At 42.1% G+C, this 16,418-nt stretch overlaps 1 protein-coding gene across 2 annotated transcripts; it reads left to right on the top strand.

The window, feature by feature from the left end:
• Positions 1-645: 645 nt before the first annotated feature.
• On the top strand, positions 646-15,756 carry LOC108398595 (uncharacterized). 2 transcript variants are annotated; one of them, XM_017662684.3, is made up of 5 exons: positions 648-682; positions 7,761-7,854; positions 9,319-10,231; positions 10,676-10,987; positions 14,585-15,756. In XM_017662684.3, exons 3-4 carry the CDS (start codon positions 9,460-9,462, stop codon positions 10,942-10,944), a joined length of 1,041 nt encoding a protein of 346 aa, XP_017518173.1. In that variant the 5' UTR covers positions 648-682; positions 7,761-7,854; positions 9,319-9,459; the 3' UTR covers positions 10,945-10,987; positions 14,585-15,756. The 2 variants fall into 2 exon arrangements, with proteins under 2 accessions (XP_017518172.3, XP_017518173.1); XM_017662683.3 differs by having other exon boundaries at positions 646-682; positions 9,319-10,987.
• The last annotated feature ends 662 nt before the right edge of the window (positions 15,757-16,418 follow it).

Here is a 16,418-nt window from a genome sequence, read left to right on the forward strand (position 1 = left end):
ACCTGGGCGTCCAAACGGAGCAGAAGACTTGGTGGAGGGGAAAGGCCTCGATTGACATAAACATTTTAAGTGTAGGAAACGTGACAGTCCTGACACCCCTCGGAATCAACTTTCTTTAGATTCCCTTCCCTCCCACCCCCGCAGCCGCCTCTCCCACCATAGTCAGGAAACGGAGGTGGTCAAATATTTGTCCAAGGAAGATCTGGAATTGTGGGGAGAGGGGTGAGGCTGCAGCTGTGTCTGAGCAAGCCACACACCCCAAACCCCACACCCCTCAGGCTTATCTGCTCAGGAGCAGTAAAGCCTACAAGGACCGCATGAAGCAGGGAAGGAGTACACAGTAAGCGCTCGGTACTGAAAAGACTGTAATCATGGCACACAGCTGTTCCCTTTTGTTCCTCGTGCTAGCCTTACCCAATTAGTCACCCAATTTCTGTTGATTCTGAGTTATAACTCCCTGAGAGTGGGACGGTAGACCCCGCATCTAGTAAAGCTCTCCTAAAGGTAATGAGGAGTAAGGGGATGTTCTGTCTCACCAGAGGCAGTGTGCCAGGGGCACCAGGCAAAGGATATTATCACAACCTTAGTCCCCTTGTGTTCCCATTTCACAGGAAGAAACTGAGGATCAGAGAAGTTAAGAACCAAGAAGTCGGGGAGGCAGATCCAAATTCATTTCTTCATGGTACCGAACCTTTGTCTACCTTGGTAGTTTCTATTTGGGCAATTATGATTCCCAGGGAACACTTGGCAATGTCTGGAGTCATTTTCTGATTGTCACATGTTGGGTGGGAAGGAGTGGGAGGTACTACGGGCATCTACTGGTGGGTTGAGCCCAGAAGTGCTGCTAAATGTCCTGTAGTGCAAAGGACAGCCTTTCCGCAACAGAGCATTATCAGGGACTGTTTTAGTCCGCTTGGGCCACTGTAACAAAAGATCACGGATAGGTGGCTGAAACAAAGTTTAGGAGGATAGAAATATATTGAGGTGCTAGCAGATTGGGTTTCTGGTGAGGACTCCCTTCCTAGCTTGCAGGTGGTCACCTTCTCACTGTGTCCTCATATGGCCTCTTTCATGTGTGGAGGGAGAAATTTCCTGTGCTTCTTCCCCTTCTTATAAGATCTGCTTTATCGGATTCAAGCCCACCCCTTACTACATCACTTAACCTTTATTACCTATCTCCAAATAAGTCACATTGGGGGTCACAGCTTGAACATTCGAATTTTGGCAGGACACAATTTCAGTCTGTAATGAGGAGCAAATGTCAGTGGTGCCAAGGGTGGGAACAACCTTGTCCTATTTGTTGTTTGCTTCCCTGCTGGATCTTACAAGGAGGCAACATCTGGTTGTGCAGAGAGCTGGAACCTCTACAAATAAAAGTAGGTGGTGACACCTTCTCAAATACCATTAGCACCTCACTTTACCCATACGAACACGGATGCAGAATAAGAAAGCTAAGTTGCAATGTGGATGGCAAGCAGTGGTCTCAGCTCACTCACTTGGTTCATCACATGTCCTAGTCCTTTGGGCCACCTGTGAATAGTTACAATTGCAATGTTAAGCATTCTAAGCCCAGGGTTTATTGTATATAAACTGAAGTAAAATGAAGTGTCTCTTAGAAAAGATAATTCCATTAAGCATGTTGACCTTCCTATGAACTGAAGATTTTTCATCTGTAGCAAAAGTTTAATATCTTGAAAGTCATCTGAAAGAATGTGAAAGACCCTCACACAAACTGTGAAACTCTGGCAAAAGGTATTAAAGACCTACACAAATGACAAGACCATGCAGGTTCCCGGGAAGACACCTCTGCATTATAAAAAATGATGTGTTTTTCTTAAACTATACATGTAAAAGCTACTCCAATCAAAATTCCAATGGGGATATTTGTTGTTTTTATGTTGAGGAACTTAAATTTGATTCTAAATGTCACCTGCAATTCTCCCATAGTTTTACTAAGACTAAAGGTACAGTGAGGGATCAGAACTTATCTCACTGCTTAAAAAGAGCGACTTCCTTGGGACTTGCCTGCCTCTTCAAAGAAAGCTAAGAAAAGGTGTCACCCATCAATTCTGGGGACTGCGACTTCTAAAAGCTGTTCATTAAAGAGGTAGGAAGTGCTAACACAGACTTGGAGATGGGACTTGGGGTAGCCACCCGGGAGCTTGCTGACCAGATCTATCACACAATATCACAACAGGTTAGAAGCTCTAAAGCTTCACCAGTGTGTATTCTATACTTAGGATACCTCAGTTTGGACTGGTCATATTTCAAGTGATCAACAGCCACATGAGCCCAATGGTTATCCTATTGAGCAGTGCTGAATATAAAGTCCAGAGACTTGCATATATATGCAAATTCAGTACACAATAAAGGTGGCATTTCGTTTAAGTGACAAAACCAACTAATAAATGCCACTGGGATGACTGGAAAGCCCCAGCCACCTTGCCCACGTTCCTGTATCCTAACAACTTCAGTGGCCCCACTTACCAACTGCCAGTGCAAGTCTTTATTTGTCTAAGGGCTTTTGCGTGTATCTGGAGGCCACTGTGTCATCTCAGGGAATTCTCTCAGGAAGAGCCTTCAACTAATGCCTGACAAGTTGGCAAGCTGATACTCCAGTTCCTTCCATCCTGAGTGGTGTAAATCATGCACTGATTCACAGTGGGAGTAAGCTCCGGTTGCCCAAAGAAACTGACAACATTCACTAGCTGTCTACTAGTCTACAGGCACAGCCTTCCCTTGCTTACTGCATTTCCCCAACCCCTACAATGCAAAGTGTTTCCTTTTACCTCCCAAAAAAACTACTTGCACTTGAATCCCTGGGTCTGCTTCTTGGAAACCCAATGTAAGAAAATATCCATTTAGGAGGGAAAAAAAATTAGTTTCCTGTCCTCACATTATGCAGAAAATAAATTGTAGACAGATTAAACACTTAAACCTAGAAATCAAAAGCACACAAAAGTATACGGTAAAAGACACTGTTAGAGGATGATGCATCTATAATTAAGGAGTAGAGACTGATGACTCCCAAGAAATACATAAAACCCAGAAAACAATAAGGATATAATGGAAAAAGGAAGTTAAAAAATTAGAGGCAGACCTGGAGTAATACATATTTATATATAATTGATCCAATAGAAACACGCCTCTGCAAGGCAGCTCAGCTTGGTGCCCAAAGAGATCACGGTCCTTGATTTCTCCTGCAGGGGAAAGGGAGAGCATGTGAATAAGCACTGGCTTTCCCAGATGCATGGAGATGCTACCCAAGGGGCTCAGGTCTTCCCTGCCCTGTCCACAGTACTGAATTGTAAGCTACATGACTGGAGGGCAGCAACAGGCTGCAAGAGTGGCAGACAGCATTCTCAGAGGTCTTTAAAGGCATGCTGATCCTTCTAACTGCATTGTGGACTCCATCAGGAAATTCACCCATGAACCCCTGGGAATGCCTCACTTCCAGCTGGCCTACAGACCCCCCAAGCGCTCCACATGCCTAACCCCACCACCCCCAGCTTCGTGTGCATGCTCCTGATAGTGGCAGCAGAGCAAACTTTGGTAGACAGCTAGTGAGCCCCACAGAAAGCTGGGCCCTCTCTGTGGGGCAGGGAGAGACCACAAACTTGGTAATGCTAAAGCTTTAGCACCATCTTTGTGAAAACAAAAGAAAAGGCTGTCAAACCCAGCCGGGTGCCTTGCAGGATCCAGAGGCATATAAATTTAAGAATTCTGCCACAAGAGGGAGCAAGACACAGAGAGCTGTATCCATATAAGGTTTGAGATAGCCTCAGAATCCCTAGCAGGGCTAGCAGGAGGGATCTCCGGAGGCGGTTGGTAAAGACTGGAAGAGATGACTGCTACCTCAAAACGGAAGACAATGATGCAAAACTTCAAGCAACATGCAAAATCAAGGTAACCCAACACCACCAAGGGATCGCAATAATCTTCTGGAGGCCAAACCCGCAGACACGGAGATCTGCAAGAATTCAACCAGGTGTTTTAAGGAAACTCCATGAGCTTCAAGAAAACATAGAAAGACAATTCACTGAAATCTGGAAAACAATACATGAACAAAATGAGAAGCTTAACGAAAAGATAGAAATCATAAAACACAGATTCTGGAGCTGAAGAATACAATGAATGAAATGAAAAATTCAACAGAGCATCAGCAGCAGTTATATCAAGCAGAAGCATCTGAGATAAAAGACAGGAACTTAGAAATTACCCAGTCAGATGAGAACAACAAAAAAAGAATGAACAAGAGTGAAAAAAGCCTATACATGGTCTATGGGTTCAAGCACTGTTTAAAACTTCAGACTTTAAAAGCCACTGAGCCAGAGAGGACCTCAAGATTGTGTTTTTAAGCTGCCGCTGTGACTCAGGAAAGGAATCTCACTTGGACTTCCCTTGTCAATTCCACTTTCTTCACTTTTTGTCAGGCACCAATTCTCTATCCCACAGAGGCTGCCTTGGTTCCTGCCCTTAACACCCCTCTCCTGAAATACTGCCTGAATCTTAATTAATTGGTGTACCTGATGGCAGGCTTCAAGCTGCCTTTCATACTCCCTAGCAGGGCGCTGTAAAAGGAAATCTGATCACATCATTCCCGGGCTTAGGGCCTTTCTGTGGTTTTCCTCTATTCGCAAAAGCCTAATTATGTCATGTCATAAACTCCTGGATGATCCAACCCCGTCTAGCCTCCTCTCTATGCCTGTGTGTCTCTGCCCCATTTCTCTAGCACTCTCCCCAAACACACAGGCACCCTTGTCCCCCACATCAACCATACTGATCCACAAGCAGTTTCCTTAACATGCCACAGTGTTTTCATTCTCCTTTGCTCACACAACTGCCCTACCTAGCTGAAAGACCCATTTCCTACGGCAGCCCTCCTTTCCCTCATTATTTATGCTTAGAACTTACAGCTCCAGTTCTATGCACTTTGTTTACCACCTATTTGCCACATTGTCCCTTGTATGTACCTCTAGTCCTCCAACACTTGTGAAACAAATTTGATGCCATATGACTCTCTCCATTAGCCTGTAAGCTTCTGTAAGCACTTGGCTCAAATGCATCTGGAGCCACAGCTCTCAGCCCATAGTGTGTGTTCAAATGCTAGAAGCCTTGTAGCCGAATCTTGGGAACCACTACACCATTCTATACGTGTACAGATTTGCTACCTAGCGGCTGCCTGACCTTGAAGAAATTGGTCTCCATTTCTCAATTTCTTCCACAACAAAACACCCATAATAAAAACCTACTTCATAGGATTGCGGTGAGAATTAAATGACAATGCAAATAAAGAGGTTAGAGATCATAGTACCTCACAAAGAGCATTCAAGTGAAGCTGTTGCTAATTACCATAAACCTTTTAGTAGTATAAGGACATATATCTTAGTGTGTAAAGAATTTATGCAAACTTCTAAGAACTACAGAAGATTTTATGGTGAATTGGACTGACCAATTGGGTTAAAAACAAAGCGGGGTGGTGGGGGGCGGTGGTATGAGCTTGGCATAGGGCCTCATATTGGGGACAGCTCTCACCACTGAGAACTTTATCATAATCCAAATGGAAAACATGACTGTACCAAGCCTAACCTTAAAATGGGCACACAGAAAAAAGGAAACACTCTGGAGAATAGAACACAGTGTTTTTCTGGGAACAGTTAACTCCTTCTTGAAGAAGCTGAAATAAGTAAGAGAATGTGGTTGTTCTACTCCATAAAAAGATGGCTTGTGGTGAGTCTTCCATTTACAGAGTTCTTACTGGGCCCTGAAAGTTAAAGAGCTGTAATTTTCTAGTATATCAGAAGTCCATTATTTTTAGATATTAAAATCACAATGATTTTCTGCCATTGTTAACTATCCTATTGTTGATTTAAATAATAGCATGATTGTCACAGAAAAGAACTAATATACACTTTCTTTAAAAAGCCTATATAGTCTGGTGTTAAAAGACACAAAGGTATATAATTGTCATATATTATATTATGGGTTTCGTCCATTATAGCTGTGTCCTACAAAGGTTCTCTTAAAAAGTTGGTCACCCTAGACTAGGAATAGATTCAGATTTTAGAGAATCTACTTCACTGATGTTCAATGGCTGAACATTTTCAAAAGACTGGTTTTGTAAAAAAATGTTCTGATGGTAAGATGATTCAGTTTTACTGGTTCTCTTATTCCAAAAAAGCTTTGTCTCTATTTTGTGTTCATGAGTATTTTTTTGGTAGTAATTCAACAGAATAACATGTTTGCAAGTAAAAAAAAATTCAAAGATTGGAAGAATATAAACAGAATTTGTGAGCACTAAGACTCAATACTGCATCATGTTTTCTAAAACAGAAGGGTTTAAAAATACTCAGACTGATAGTTTACTAGGTGATGGTTAACGAGAGCAATAAAATTAGAGACATAAGAAAGAAAGAATATTTTGCCAGCGATTTGAGATGTTGTTATGCTTTGTGCAAAAAATAATCTGTCTCTTAGAGGATCACAAGCAAGTGTTGAATCCCTAGAATTTTCCCAGACTTCAATGAATTTATAGCTTATGATAATGTTGACATAGCTGATCATAGAAAGTGATCTGTGCCTTATGTGTGTAATAGAATTTAAAAGGAATTTATGTCAGTAGGAAATCTTGTTAGACCTGAAATACCATTGAGAATATAAGGAAAAACTCTTCCTTACTTTGGGATTGTAAAACAGATGCAACCCATTATGAACAATTATATGTCAGATTATAAATTATATTCTCATTTAGAGTGTTGTCATAACAATATAAGAAATATTTCACTTTATTGAAGTAAAAATAAAAATCTTTACGTGGCCAAGCTTAGGAAATCATTAACTGGAAAAAGATGATATTGACATACAGGCTTGTGGCTAGAAAAATGATAACCAAACAACTACGACTGTTATATTAAAGGGTAGAGGCTGTCATTTCCTTCCCCCAAATAATTATCCCATGTTTATGCCCTGTTCTGCTCATAATTTCATATGCAAAACTTCTGCATCTATGAATTCAAATATAAAACCATTTAAAATATTTTATAAAGGACTTAAAAATTTTTGCAAAAATCAATGAGCAGATGGGCTATTCTCATGTCTGTTCTAAAAACATTCTAAACACAGAAAGATACCCAATGGATCTGTAACATCTTTCTATGTTGACAGACAGTAACTGCACCAGTTGAGGGGAGGATTTAATAATGTTAGTGACTGTTGAATCACTGTGTTGTATACTCGAAACCAATGTAATATTGTATATTGACTATACTTCAATATTAATTGTATATTATATATTGACTATACTTCCCCAAGGCACTTCTTCAGGAGGCATATCCTGCTACCACATTGACCTATTAATGCTTACTCAATACTAAATTGTGCTCTCTCTCTTCTATGTTGGTATAGAGGGGTCTTTTGTTGGCAGGATTGTTTTGTCCTTCCAACAAAATAAAGGAGTTTCTTGGTCACCAATATATATACAAATATATATATATCAGTACCTCTCAGATATTTTCTAATCAGTAATCCCTAAATGTCCAAAGAAAGCAAGCCCCTATCCTGAAGTTAGAGCACAAAGCTGTGTCTCCTGTTTTATTAAATGTATACGGATTTTCTATTCTACTCCATATCCCATGCCTATTTTGATATATTAAAATATAGTAAAATATATGAACATGTAAGAAATAAATATTTTATATAAAAATCGCTCAAGTTTCTTACTGTTGGGGATTGAGTTTGTTCTCCTCTGTTCTTGTCCCCAGTGCAACAAAGAATTGAAGGGCAGAGATACGGTAGTGAAGCAGAACAAAAGTTTTATTCGAATACACTCCAAAGGTGGAGTGGGCTAGAGTCAAGGTAGGTAAAAGTAGGTTTATTTGACTACACTCCAAGGGAGGAGTGGGCCAGAGTCAAGGGAGATAAAGGTAGGCTGCTTATTTTGAGGCTTCTTTTTATGGGGTTTTTGGCAAGGCAGAGAAGTCCTTGATTGACATTCTTTGGCCTCGGGGGCTTGATCCGATTGGTGGATTGAAGACACGGGCTGCTCTGACATTTTTTTATCTGGGGAATTTTTGCCATCTGTGGAGTGCCTGTGCCCTTCAAGTCGCTCTCAGTCCCTTTGGCTTCATTTAATTAGTCCTCAGGGTTATCTCTGACTCTGGTCTGGGGCCTTATCTGATTAACTCCCTCAGTTCTTGGTGAGCCCCACCCTCTTTTCATCCAGCTCAATCTTTCTGCCTGACATTACCATTTAGCAACTGAGGTTCCTGGAAGATCAAGTTTATATACACTAAGACTTGGTGTAGGCGGTGGCACATTGACTATCATACTCCTGAATATCTCACAGGGAATAAACTCATGTCTTGGGTTTTCAGCCCAAAACTTCTGTTTTCTCATTTTAGATTCTATTCCATACTTAATATAAAAAAAACCTGACATGTTTTTATCTTGTGACATCAGGTACCCTTGGCATACTTCAAGGGTACCCAGCTTCAGAAGTAGTCTGTTTGGTTTAAGTTCATAAAATGTTGTTTCCTAAACTTGTAGAAACACTATAAAGAGAAGCGTGGAGCTTTGTAATGCATTTTAAAAAGCAAAGTAGGGCTAAGGGTGTTTCCAGGCATAGAGGAAGTCTCCATATCATCCTTGCAACTTTTCTGTAAATCTAAATCTCTTCTCAAATTAAAAGGCTATTTTTTAAAATTCCACCTTTAGCAACTGAGGAGCCAAGGCCAGTACATGGCTATGACTAGTAATATAATCTGAATGACACCAGTTCTTAAACTTCTTTCTTGTGCTTAAGCTACTGTAGTTTTCGGGTTCCAGTTTGTCTATTTTTGATAGTTTTCGTATCTTGACCCTGTTGGGAATAATGGGAAAAGCAGTATTGAGGCGTTCGCAAGGACCTGGGTAAACAGGTCTACAAAAGTGGCAGCAATGAAAGGGAAGAAACTGGAGAGGGTGGGAAAACCCTCGAATTCACTCACCTCTAGGCCTGCAATTCACTAATGCAAGAAAGTAATGGTTCAGTAGCTACAGGGCAAATAGATAAGGTCGGAAAGAAAGTCTAACAATAGACCCTAATCTGGTTGCTTCTCCACCAAAACAAAGGAAAATCATTAACTCCTCAGAATGTGGGGCCAAGCTATACTCCAGAGACTGGAAAGTTACTTAAGTGGGTCTTGGGCTCTTGCTCTCCTGCGGGTCTCGCCTTGGGGAGGGAACACTGCACTTGTAGAGAAGGCGGCCGAGCGGGCGACGGGGCGTACTGCGCACGCGCATCTCTCATGGGCGGTGTCTTTTTTTTTTTTCTCCCGGCAGGTGAGAGGGCCTCTCGCCCCGCCCGCCGCGCGGCCCACCCCCAGGGCGTTGCCATGGGGACCCTGCGGCCACAGGCCGCCTGTGGCAGCGCCGCCCGCCGGGTCACGTCTGTGGACCTGGCGGCGGCCACGGTGGGAACTCATGGAGCTTTCAAGAACCTCCGTGGTCAGGACCGAGAGGCGGCCGGGCCTGGGCCGTTGCAAGCATTTCTTTTGGCTGGGCGTCGTCTTCGACACGGTGGGTGCGACCGTGCTGTTCACCGGCGTCTTCGCCGACCTGCTCTTCAGCGACCTGCTGCTCTACCTGGGCTCCATCATCATCTTCCTCAGCCTCCTCTGGTGGATCTTCTGGTACACCGGCAACATCGAGCTGACTACTGAAGAGACCTTGAAGGGGCCCTTACGCGTGCCCACGGCCAGACCGTTGGAAGCCCTGAGCCAGACCGTCAGCCACCGCTTCTTCACCATCGGCAACGTTCCCACCACCCTCCTGCGGATGCGGCAGCAGCGCCGCCGCCGGCGGTTCCTTCAAAAGACTGCTTCACTGAGTATGACGGTCTCGGGCCAGGTGGAAAAACAGATGGAAAAGGAGGACCAGGACAGAAACGGAGTGAAGAGTGTCCAGGAGAGCGGTGACGCCCAAGAAATTTGCAGAGAGGGTCTGAGCCCCAAACCTGAAGCCGTCAAAAGTTCAGAGGGAATTCCCACCCCATGCCCTGGTGATTGTCCTCTGGGCCCTGAGGCTGGTCTGCCAATGTTTATTAAACGACAGTCAACACATTTGGTGCAGCCTGAATTCACGTCATCTTCTCTGGACCAGCCTCTGCATCCAGCCGTCCTCGTTTCTAAGAGTCAGCCTCTAGTTTCCTTGGCCTCTGGGAGCCAGTCTCCTCCCATCACTTGTGTTTCTACAGGTCAGTTTGCTGTTCCCTTATTCTCTAGGAGTCAGCCTCTGGACATCCTTATCTCCAAGACTGCAGTGTCCCCAGCCTCACAGAGCCACCTTGTGCCTGTGGCCCCTGTGAGCCACCCCTTGGTACCTGTGGCCTCTGAGAGCCACCTCTTGGTGCCTGTGGCCTCTGAAAGCCACCCCTTGGTACCTGTGGCCTCTCAGAGCCACCCCTTCATAACTGTGGCCTCTCAGAGCCACCTCGTGGTGCAAGTGGCCTCTCAGAGCCACCCCTTGGTGCCTGTGGCTACACAGAGCCAGCTCCAGAATCTTTCTCAGGCCTCTCAAACTCAGCTGCCACCTGTTCAGGCTTCCCAAGCCCAGACTCTGGCCACCCCGCCTTCTGTGATCCATTTTCTGCCCACCCAATCTTTTCAGACCCAGTCTGTGAGCCCGTTCTTTCCTCCAGCTGTCCAGGACTTGCAGACTCTGCATCACACCCAAAAGACCTCCCGAAGCAGCTCTTTAGTCCAAGAGATTTCTCTCCGCCAGTCTTCATCTGCACAGGAATTTTACAAGAAGCCAATTGCTCAAGCTTTTGAGACACCAGCAGACCAGAAGCGAAGTCCTGAGGTCCCTGAGTCCCACGCTCCAGCTGCTCAGGCCCAACAGTCAGTGTCTCCCGAGAGTGCACCTCTCCCCCGCTCCGGAGAAGAGAGGTCGTCCTTTCTAGTGTAGAACCAGACACCAGCCATCTGAGTGCCGCTCAGGCCTATGCCACGTAAGTACCTTTGGAGGAATCTTTAGCTATAGTATTGCCCGAGTGTTTCCAGGTCTGGATTCCAGTGTTTTCTTTACCCCCTCAATTCAAAAAAAAATCTAGTGTTGATGAAGTGGTCTTTTCCCTCAGGGATTAGGATTAGATCTTTCGAACTTTGGTAGGTTTTTGAAACTAGTGCTTTCAGTGAATAAGTGCTGGTGAGGTTTTACCTCCTCTTCCAGACAGTGAGATCGGTTTCTTTTATTTAGGCTTAGTACAAGGAGGTATTTTCCTTCCTCCCTCCCTTCCTTCCCTCCCTCCCTTCCCTTCTCCTTTGCCTTCCTCTAAGTTTGCGAGGGAGGAGGGGATCTCTGTAGTGTTTCTGAAACAAGATGATTTTAGGCGGTACAAGGACACAGCATTCAATAGCAATGAGCCTTCCACTAGGAAAGTTACTCCCTTTTCAGGTATTTTTCAATCTTTTTTACTATACCAAGGAGAATGTCCTTAGCTTGGGGTAGTGACTCTAATACCTCTTAATACTTTGGTAGGTAGCAACTGCACCCAGCTAGGATTTAATAGCATTTGTATGACAAAGTTGTTTCAACAGATAAATAATAGTTATGCCAAGTACACAGTTTTTCTGTTTACAGTAGTGATGGTTGCTTTTAAAAATACCTTTATTTAAGTTAAACATTTTACATGAGTCAAAGGTTAAAATTAATAGTACAGTATAATGAAACTTGGAATATTCTGAAGTTTGGAAAACATTTGGCTACTTGTAGTTTACACAAGGCCCTTTGTGCTAACCTGTTTGATGAACTTCAATTTCCTTACAGTTCTCTCCAATTCTCCTTTAAAAGAAAGTATATACACCCTCTAGGTGTACACACACACATATTCTACAGATAATCTGTGGGGCAAAGCATTTTGGTTCTTTAGTTTTGTACAATTTAGGTGCTTGGATTCTAAAGTGAAATACATTTAATTATTTATGTTATTTTCTATTTTAAAAAGAAAAAAAAAGAAAAAATCTAAACACTGACAAACCATAATAATCCCAGAAGGAAAGGATTTCATATTACTGAAAGAGATCATTAATTTTTTTCCCATTCATTCTATTCTTTCAGATACTTTATATGATTGAAATAATTCTCCATGTAATTCCTGAAGGACACTTGAGCCCTTAAGTGCCAGGAATAATGATAAATATATATAAAGACAAAAGGAGGCAGACCTTGCCATCAGAAAGCTTATAGACTTTGTTCTGTAATTCAGAGGAATGACTCTAAAGAGGAGAAAATTTTAGACAAGGGAGGAGAAGAGGTAGGTTGTTGTCTACCTAATAATTCTTAGTGGAAGAATTTTTGACAGTAAGAGCCATGCAGTGCCCTTCACATATCTAACTCATCGACCAGACATTTATTGAATTTCTAGCACTGTCAGGCATTGTATTAGGCACTGAGACTTGGAGCAACATAGGATGCCCTGCTGTCCAAGCCCTCACTGTTCATTAAGGGAGACAGACGTAGGATAACTAACAGTGTGCTGTGAGAAGTCTTTCAGAATACAGGTGTGAGCTGGGTGAGGGAGTTTTGTGTTGGATCCTAAAGTAGGTGTTCACTGGGTGAAGGAGATGGGAAGAACATTCCATGGGAAGAGAAAAGCATCAACAAATAGGCAATGAGGTGTAACCGTCCATGGCTTTCTGGGGACACTTTTGGGAAAGGATAATTGGGGTGGGGGTTGGTATAGGGATCTTTGAAGGCTTTCTAAGCAGAGTAACTTGTATTCACAATTCTACCTGTGGGCTTTGTTACAGAGTAATGGCAATAGGCCAGTAATTAGAGAATAATTGCCCAGCTCTCACCCAGTTACCTCGAAGCTGAAAACAGACTGCTCAGGTGCTCCCCAGTTTCTAAGCAAAGTGTAGGCTCCATGGGTATTCATCATGGAAAACACTCTCAGGTGTTTATTTAGTTGTACATAACATTTTTTTTTTTTTGCTACAAAGATAACATCAGGTAGAATAAACACCAAATGTTAGGACACATTCCTTATATTGACTGTAAATTAAGTACTTATCCAAAATAGGGGTTGAGAGATTTTTTTTTATAAAGGCCCAGATAGTAAATATTTTCAGGCTTTTTGGGTCAGAAGGCCAGGCAGGCGCGCGCGCGCACGCACACACACACACACCTACCTTTGCCTGGGGTACACACACACACACACCTACCTTTGCCTGGGGTACACACACACACACACACACACACACACACACACACACACACACCTACCTTTGCCTGGGGTACACACACACACACACACACACACACACACACACCTACCTTTGCCTGGGGTACACACACACACACACACACACACACACACACACACACACACACACCTACCTTTGCCTGGGGTACACACACACACACACACACACACACCTACCTTTGCCTGGGGTACCGTGTAAGCTACTTTGACTCCAGGTGGAGTCATTTACCTGACCAAGAGCCTGAGGGAGAGAGGGAGAGGGGCCTGACAGGTCAGGCCTACAGCCAACAAGGTATATTTCACTCTGCCCCAGGGACTCCTAGAGCCAAGGGTGCCATCCTCTTCTCTTGGAGAACCTGGCCATCTCATATTGGTCAAGGCCTTTGGAGAGGTGATATGCCAAATCTCTGACTCCCAAATTGAGATTCCACCATTTGGTGCCTGGCATATGCCAGTAGCAGAGTCTAGAATGTGTAGGTGGTGGTGCTCAGGCCCGGAGCAGACTGCTGACCAGACAGACAAGCACTGGTTTCTCTTCGGGGAGCAGGGGTAGAAACTAATGCCCAGGCTTGATCTTTGAGGCTCACAGTGCAGGCCCACAGCAATACAAAATGCAGAGTCGGGAGGGGTGTACTGGCATATACTGTGTAGAGGCCAGAGGTGCTGCAGAACACCCTGCATGTACAGGCCAGCTCCTCGAAGTACAGAATTATCTGCCCCAAATGTGATTAGTGTGAGGCTGAGAAACCCTAATCCAAAATACTAAATAATTTCTTTATAGTTCATGAGGTTCTGAAAAAAGATGTTATTTTGATCCTCAGATAACTCATTGCCTCTTAAATAGCATGTTATCCCTGCTAGGCTGTGAGGATCCTATTCATCTTTGTATTCACATTTTGTATAATTTTGAATCAACACACACATATGGGGCATTTATTAATAATAATAGCCAACATTTATTGGGTATTTACAATATACTACACTACCGTATACTACTGTATTAACTAATTTACAGGCATTATTTCATTTGTCAACAATAATTAGGTCTCTACTTCAAGGAGGGTAGATTTTTCTCAATGTCACACAAATGGAGGAGCTGGAATTAATGTGTAATTTGTTATAAGGTGTATATTATAAGTTTCCTTCCAAGTTAAAGTTATTAATGTGCCTTTTTCTTACCTGTTAATTGTGACTTGAGCTGTAATACTCGAGATCATTCTCAGGGTTACTTACCTATTTAAAGCTTTACTCCCAGAGAGAGAACAAAAATCAACAACTCGTAAATATTTTGTTCCAGTCTGTTTATAAATAGCATCTCAAAAGTTGCTTTCTTCTTTCCAGACCTCACCAGTGTTGCTCCAGACTTAAGTGCCAACTTTATAAAGCACAAGTATGTACTTTAATCTCATTTGGAAACCTCCTTCTAGAGTCCTGACCTAAGTCAGACCAGCAAACTAGACTGCCTTTACCAAGTATACATGTTCCAGTATTGGGAAGAATTTTCCAGATTTAGATAATAAAGTTATTTATTGCCAGAATTTTAAGCCATAATAAACTATGCAATGCCAAATGAACTTTGTTTTAAAATAAGTTGGTTTTTTAAAATAGCCTTCTTTAGTGAAAGCATTCCAGCGTTCCAAATGGAAAATAATGTCTCCCATACACTGAGTGGAGATGTAAGTACAGTTCCCAAAGAAATGGACATTGAAAAATGTAGCTCCTTGTATTTAAGGATACTTTGTGACCACGTTAGCTATCAGAAAGGTTAACACAGTCAGTGCAATAAAACGTGCTACAGTTTGTATGTTTATCTGATTTTGAGTTTCCCTTTTTCCCCAAGGACTTAAAATTTGCTGACTTGATTGCATATGTTAATGATTATCAAGTAAAATTCACCAGGCAATGCCCTCCTCCAGTGTTCTTCCTTTGTATCAGTAGATTGTTTATATAAGACGGCTGTACTGTTGGGATAGTTTCCTTTTGAAATGTCCAGTTATAGGAAGGGGTATATTTTAAGGTGGTACTATACTTTTGATCAAAACTTCTAAAAATGTTACCTGTTTTTGTATTTCTTTTTTCTGTGCTGTGCTTCAGTATTTCTATATTTATAATTTAAAAAAATTAACTCAAGCTGGAAGGCTTTATGCACTGCACACTTGGAAAAAAGAATGGTGGAAGGATATCATGCTAAGTGAAACAGCAGTCACAGCAAGGCAAATATTGTATGATTTCACTTACATGAGATTTCTTATGTAAGAGAATCAAATTCATAGAGACAGAAAGTAGAAGATAGAATGGTGGTTGTCAGGGGTTGGGGGAAGTGGGAAATGGGGAGCTGTTTAATGGGGAAAGAGTTTCAGATGAACAGAGTTCTGGAGATTGGTTGCACGACAGTGTGAATGTACTTAAGGCTGTTTAACTACATTTAAAAATGGTTAAAATTGTACATTTTATGTGTATTTTACCACAATTAAAAAAATAAGTGGATTAAACCAACAATTTATAAATTATAATGGTGTTTATGAATTCCTTTTTAAGTAATAAATACACACAACAGTTGAGTTTCTATATATATATAATTCACCAGGTAAACAGTTGTTTTAATAACTCAAGACCTATTAGGAACTTAGAGAAAATTCACCTTAATATAGCACAAAGCAAAGGACTAGATAAGTGCAAAGGACATTGAAGAGGGCTGTATGTGGACATGTTTTGCAGGAACCTACAGAAAAGCCTTTTAACTTGCAACAGTTAACTATGGTTATGATTAGGTTTGATATAAGTCGAGGTGATCCTTAAGAACGGTGATTGGTGAACCTCAGGTGCTATCCACAGTGCTTAAAAGCAGATGGTCATCTTAAAAGAAAAATAGAAACAGCTTTAATCATCTTAATATAAATGTTTATGTATTTTGAAAACTAAACTTTTCTGGTTTACGTTTTCCATGTTTTAAAACAAGTGTTTTTGTAGGATAACCATTTTTAAAACTTGTATCTTTGACTAGGTAATATATTTCCATATTATAAAACATAAAAAGCATCAAGTGGCACATAGTGAAGTCCCCCTACAACCCTCAGCACAGTGCTAGTGATAGACATAAAAAATGTTATTAGTTTCTTATAAATTCTTTCAAATACTGTATAGTATATATCCATTATATATATATCATTCATTT

This window comes from Manis javanica, chromosome 10, assembly GCF_040802235.1.
Source record: "Manis javanica isolate MJ-LG chromosome 10, MJ_LKY, whole genome shotgun sequence".
Taxonomy (NCBI): domain Eukaryota; kingdom Metazoa; phylum Chordata; class Mammalia; order Pholidota; family Manidae; genus Manis; species Manis javanica.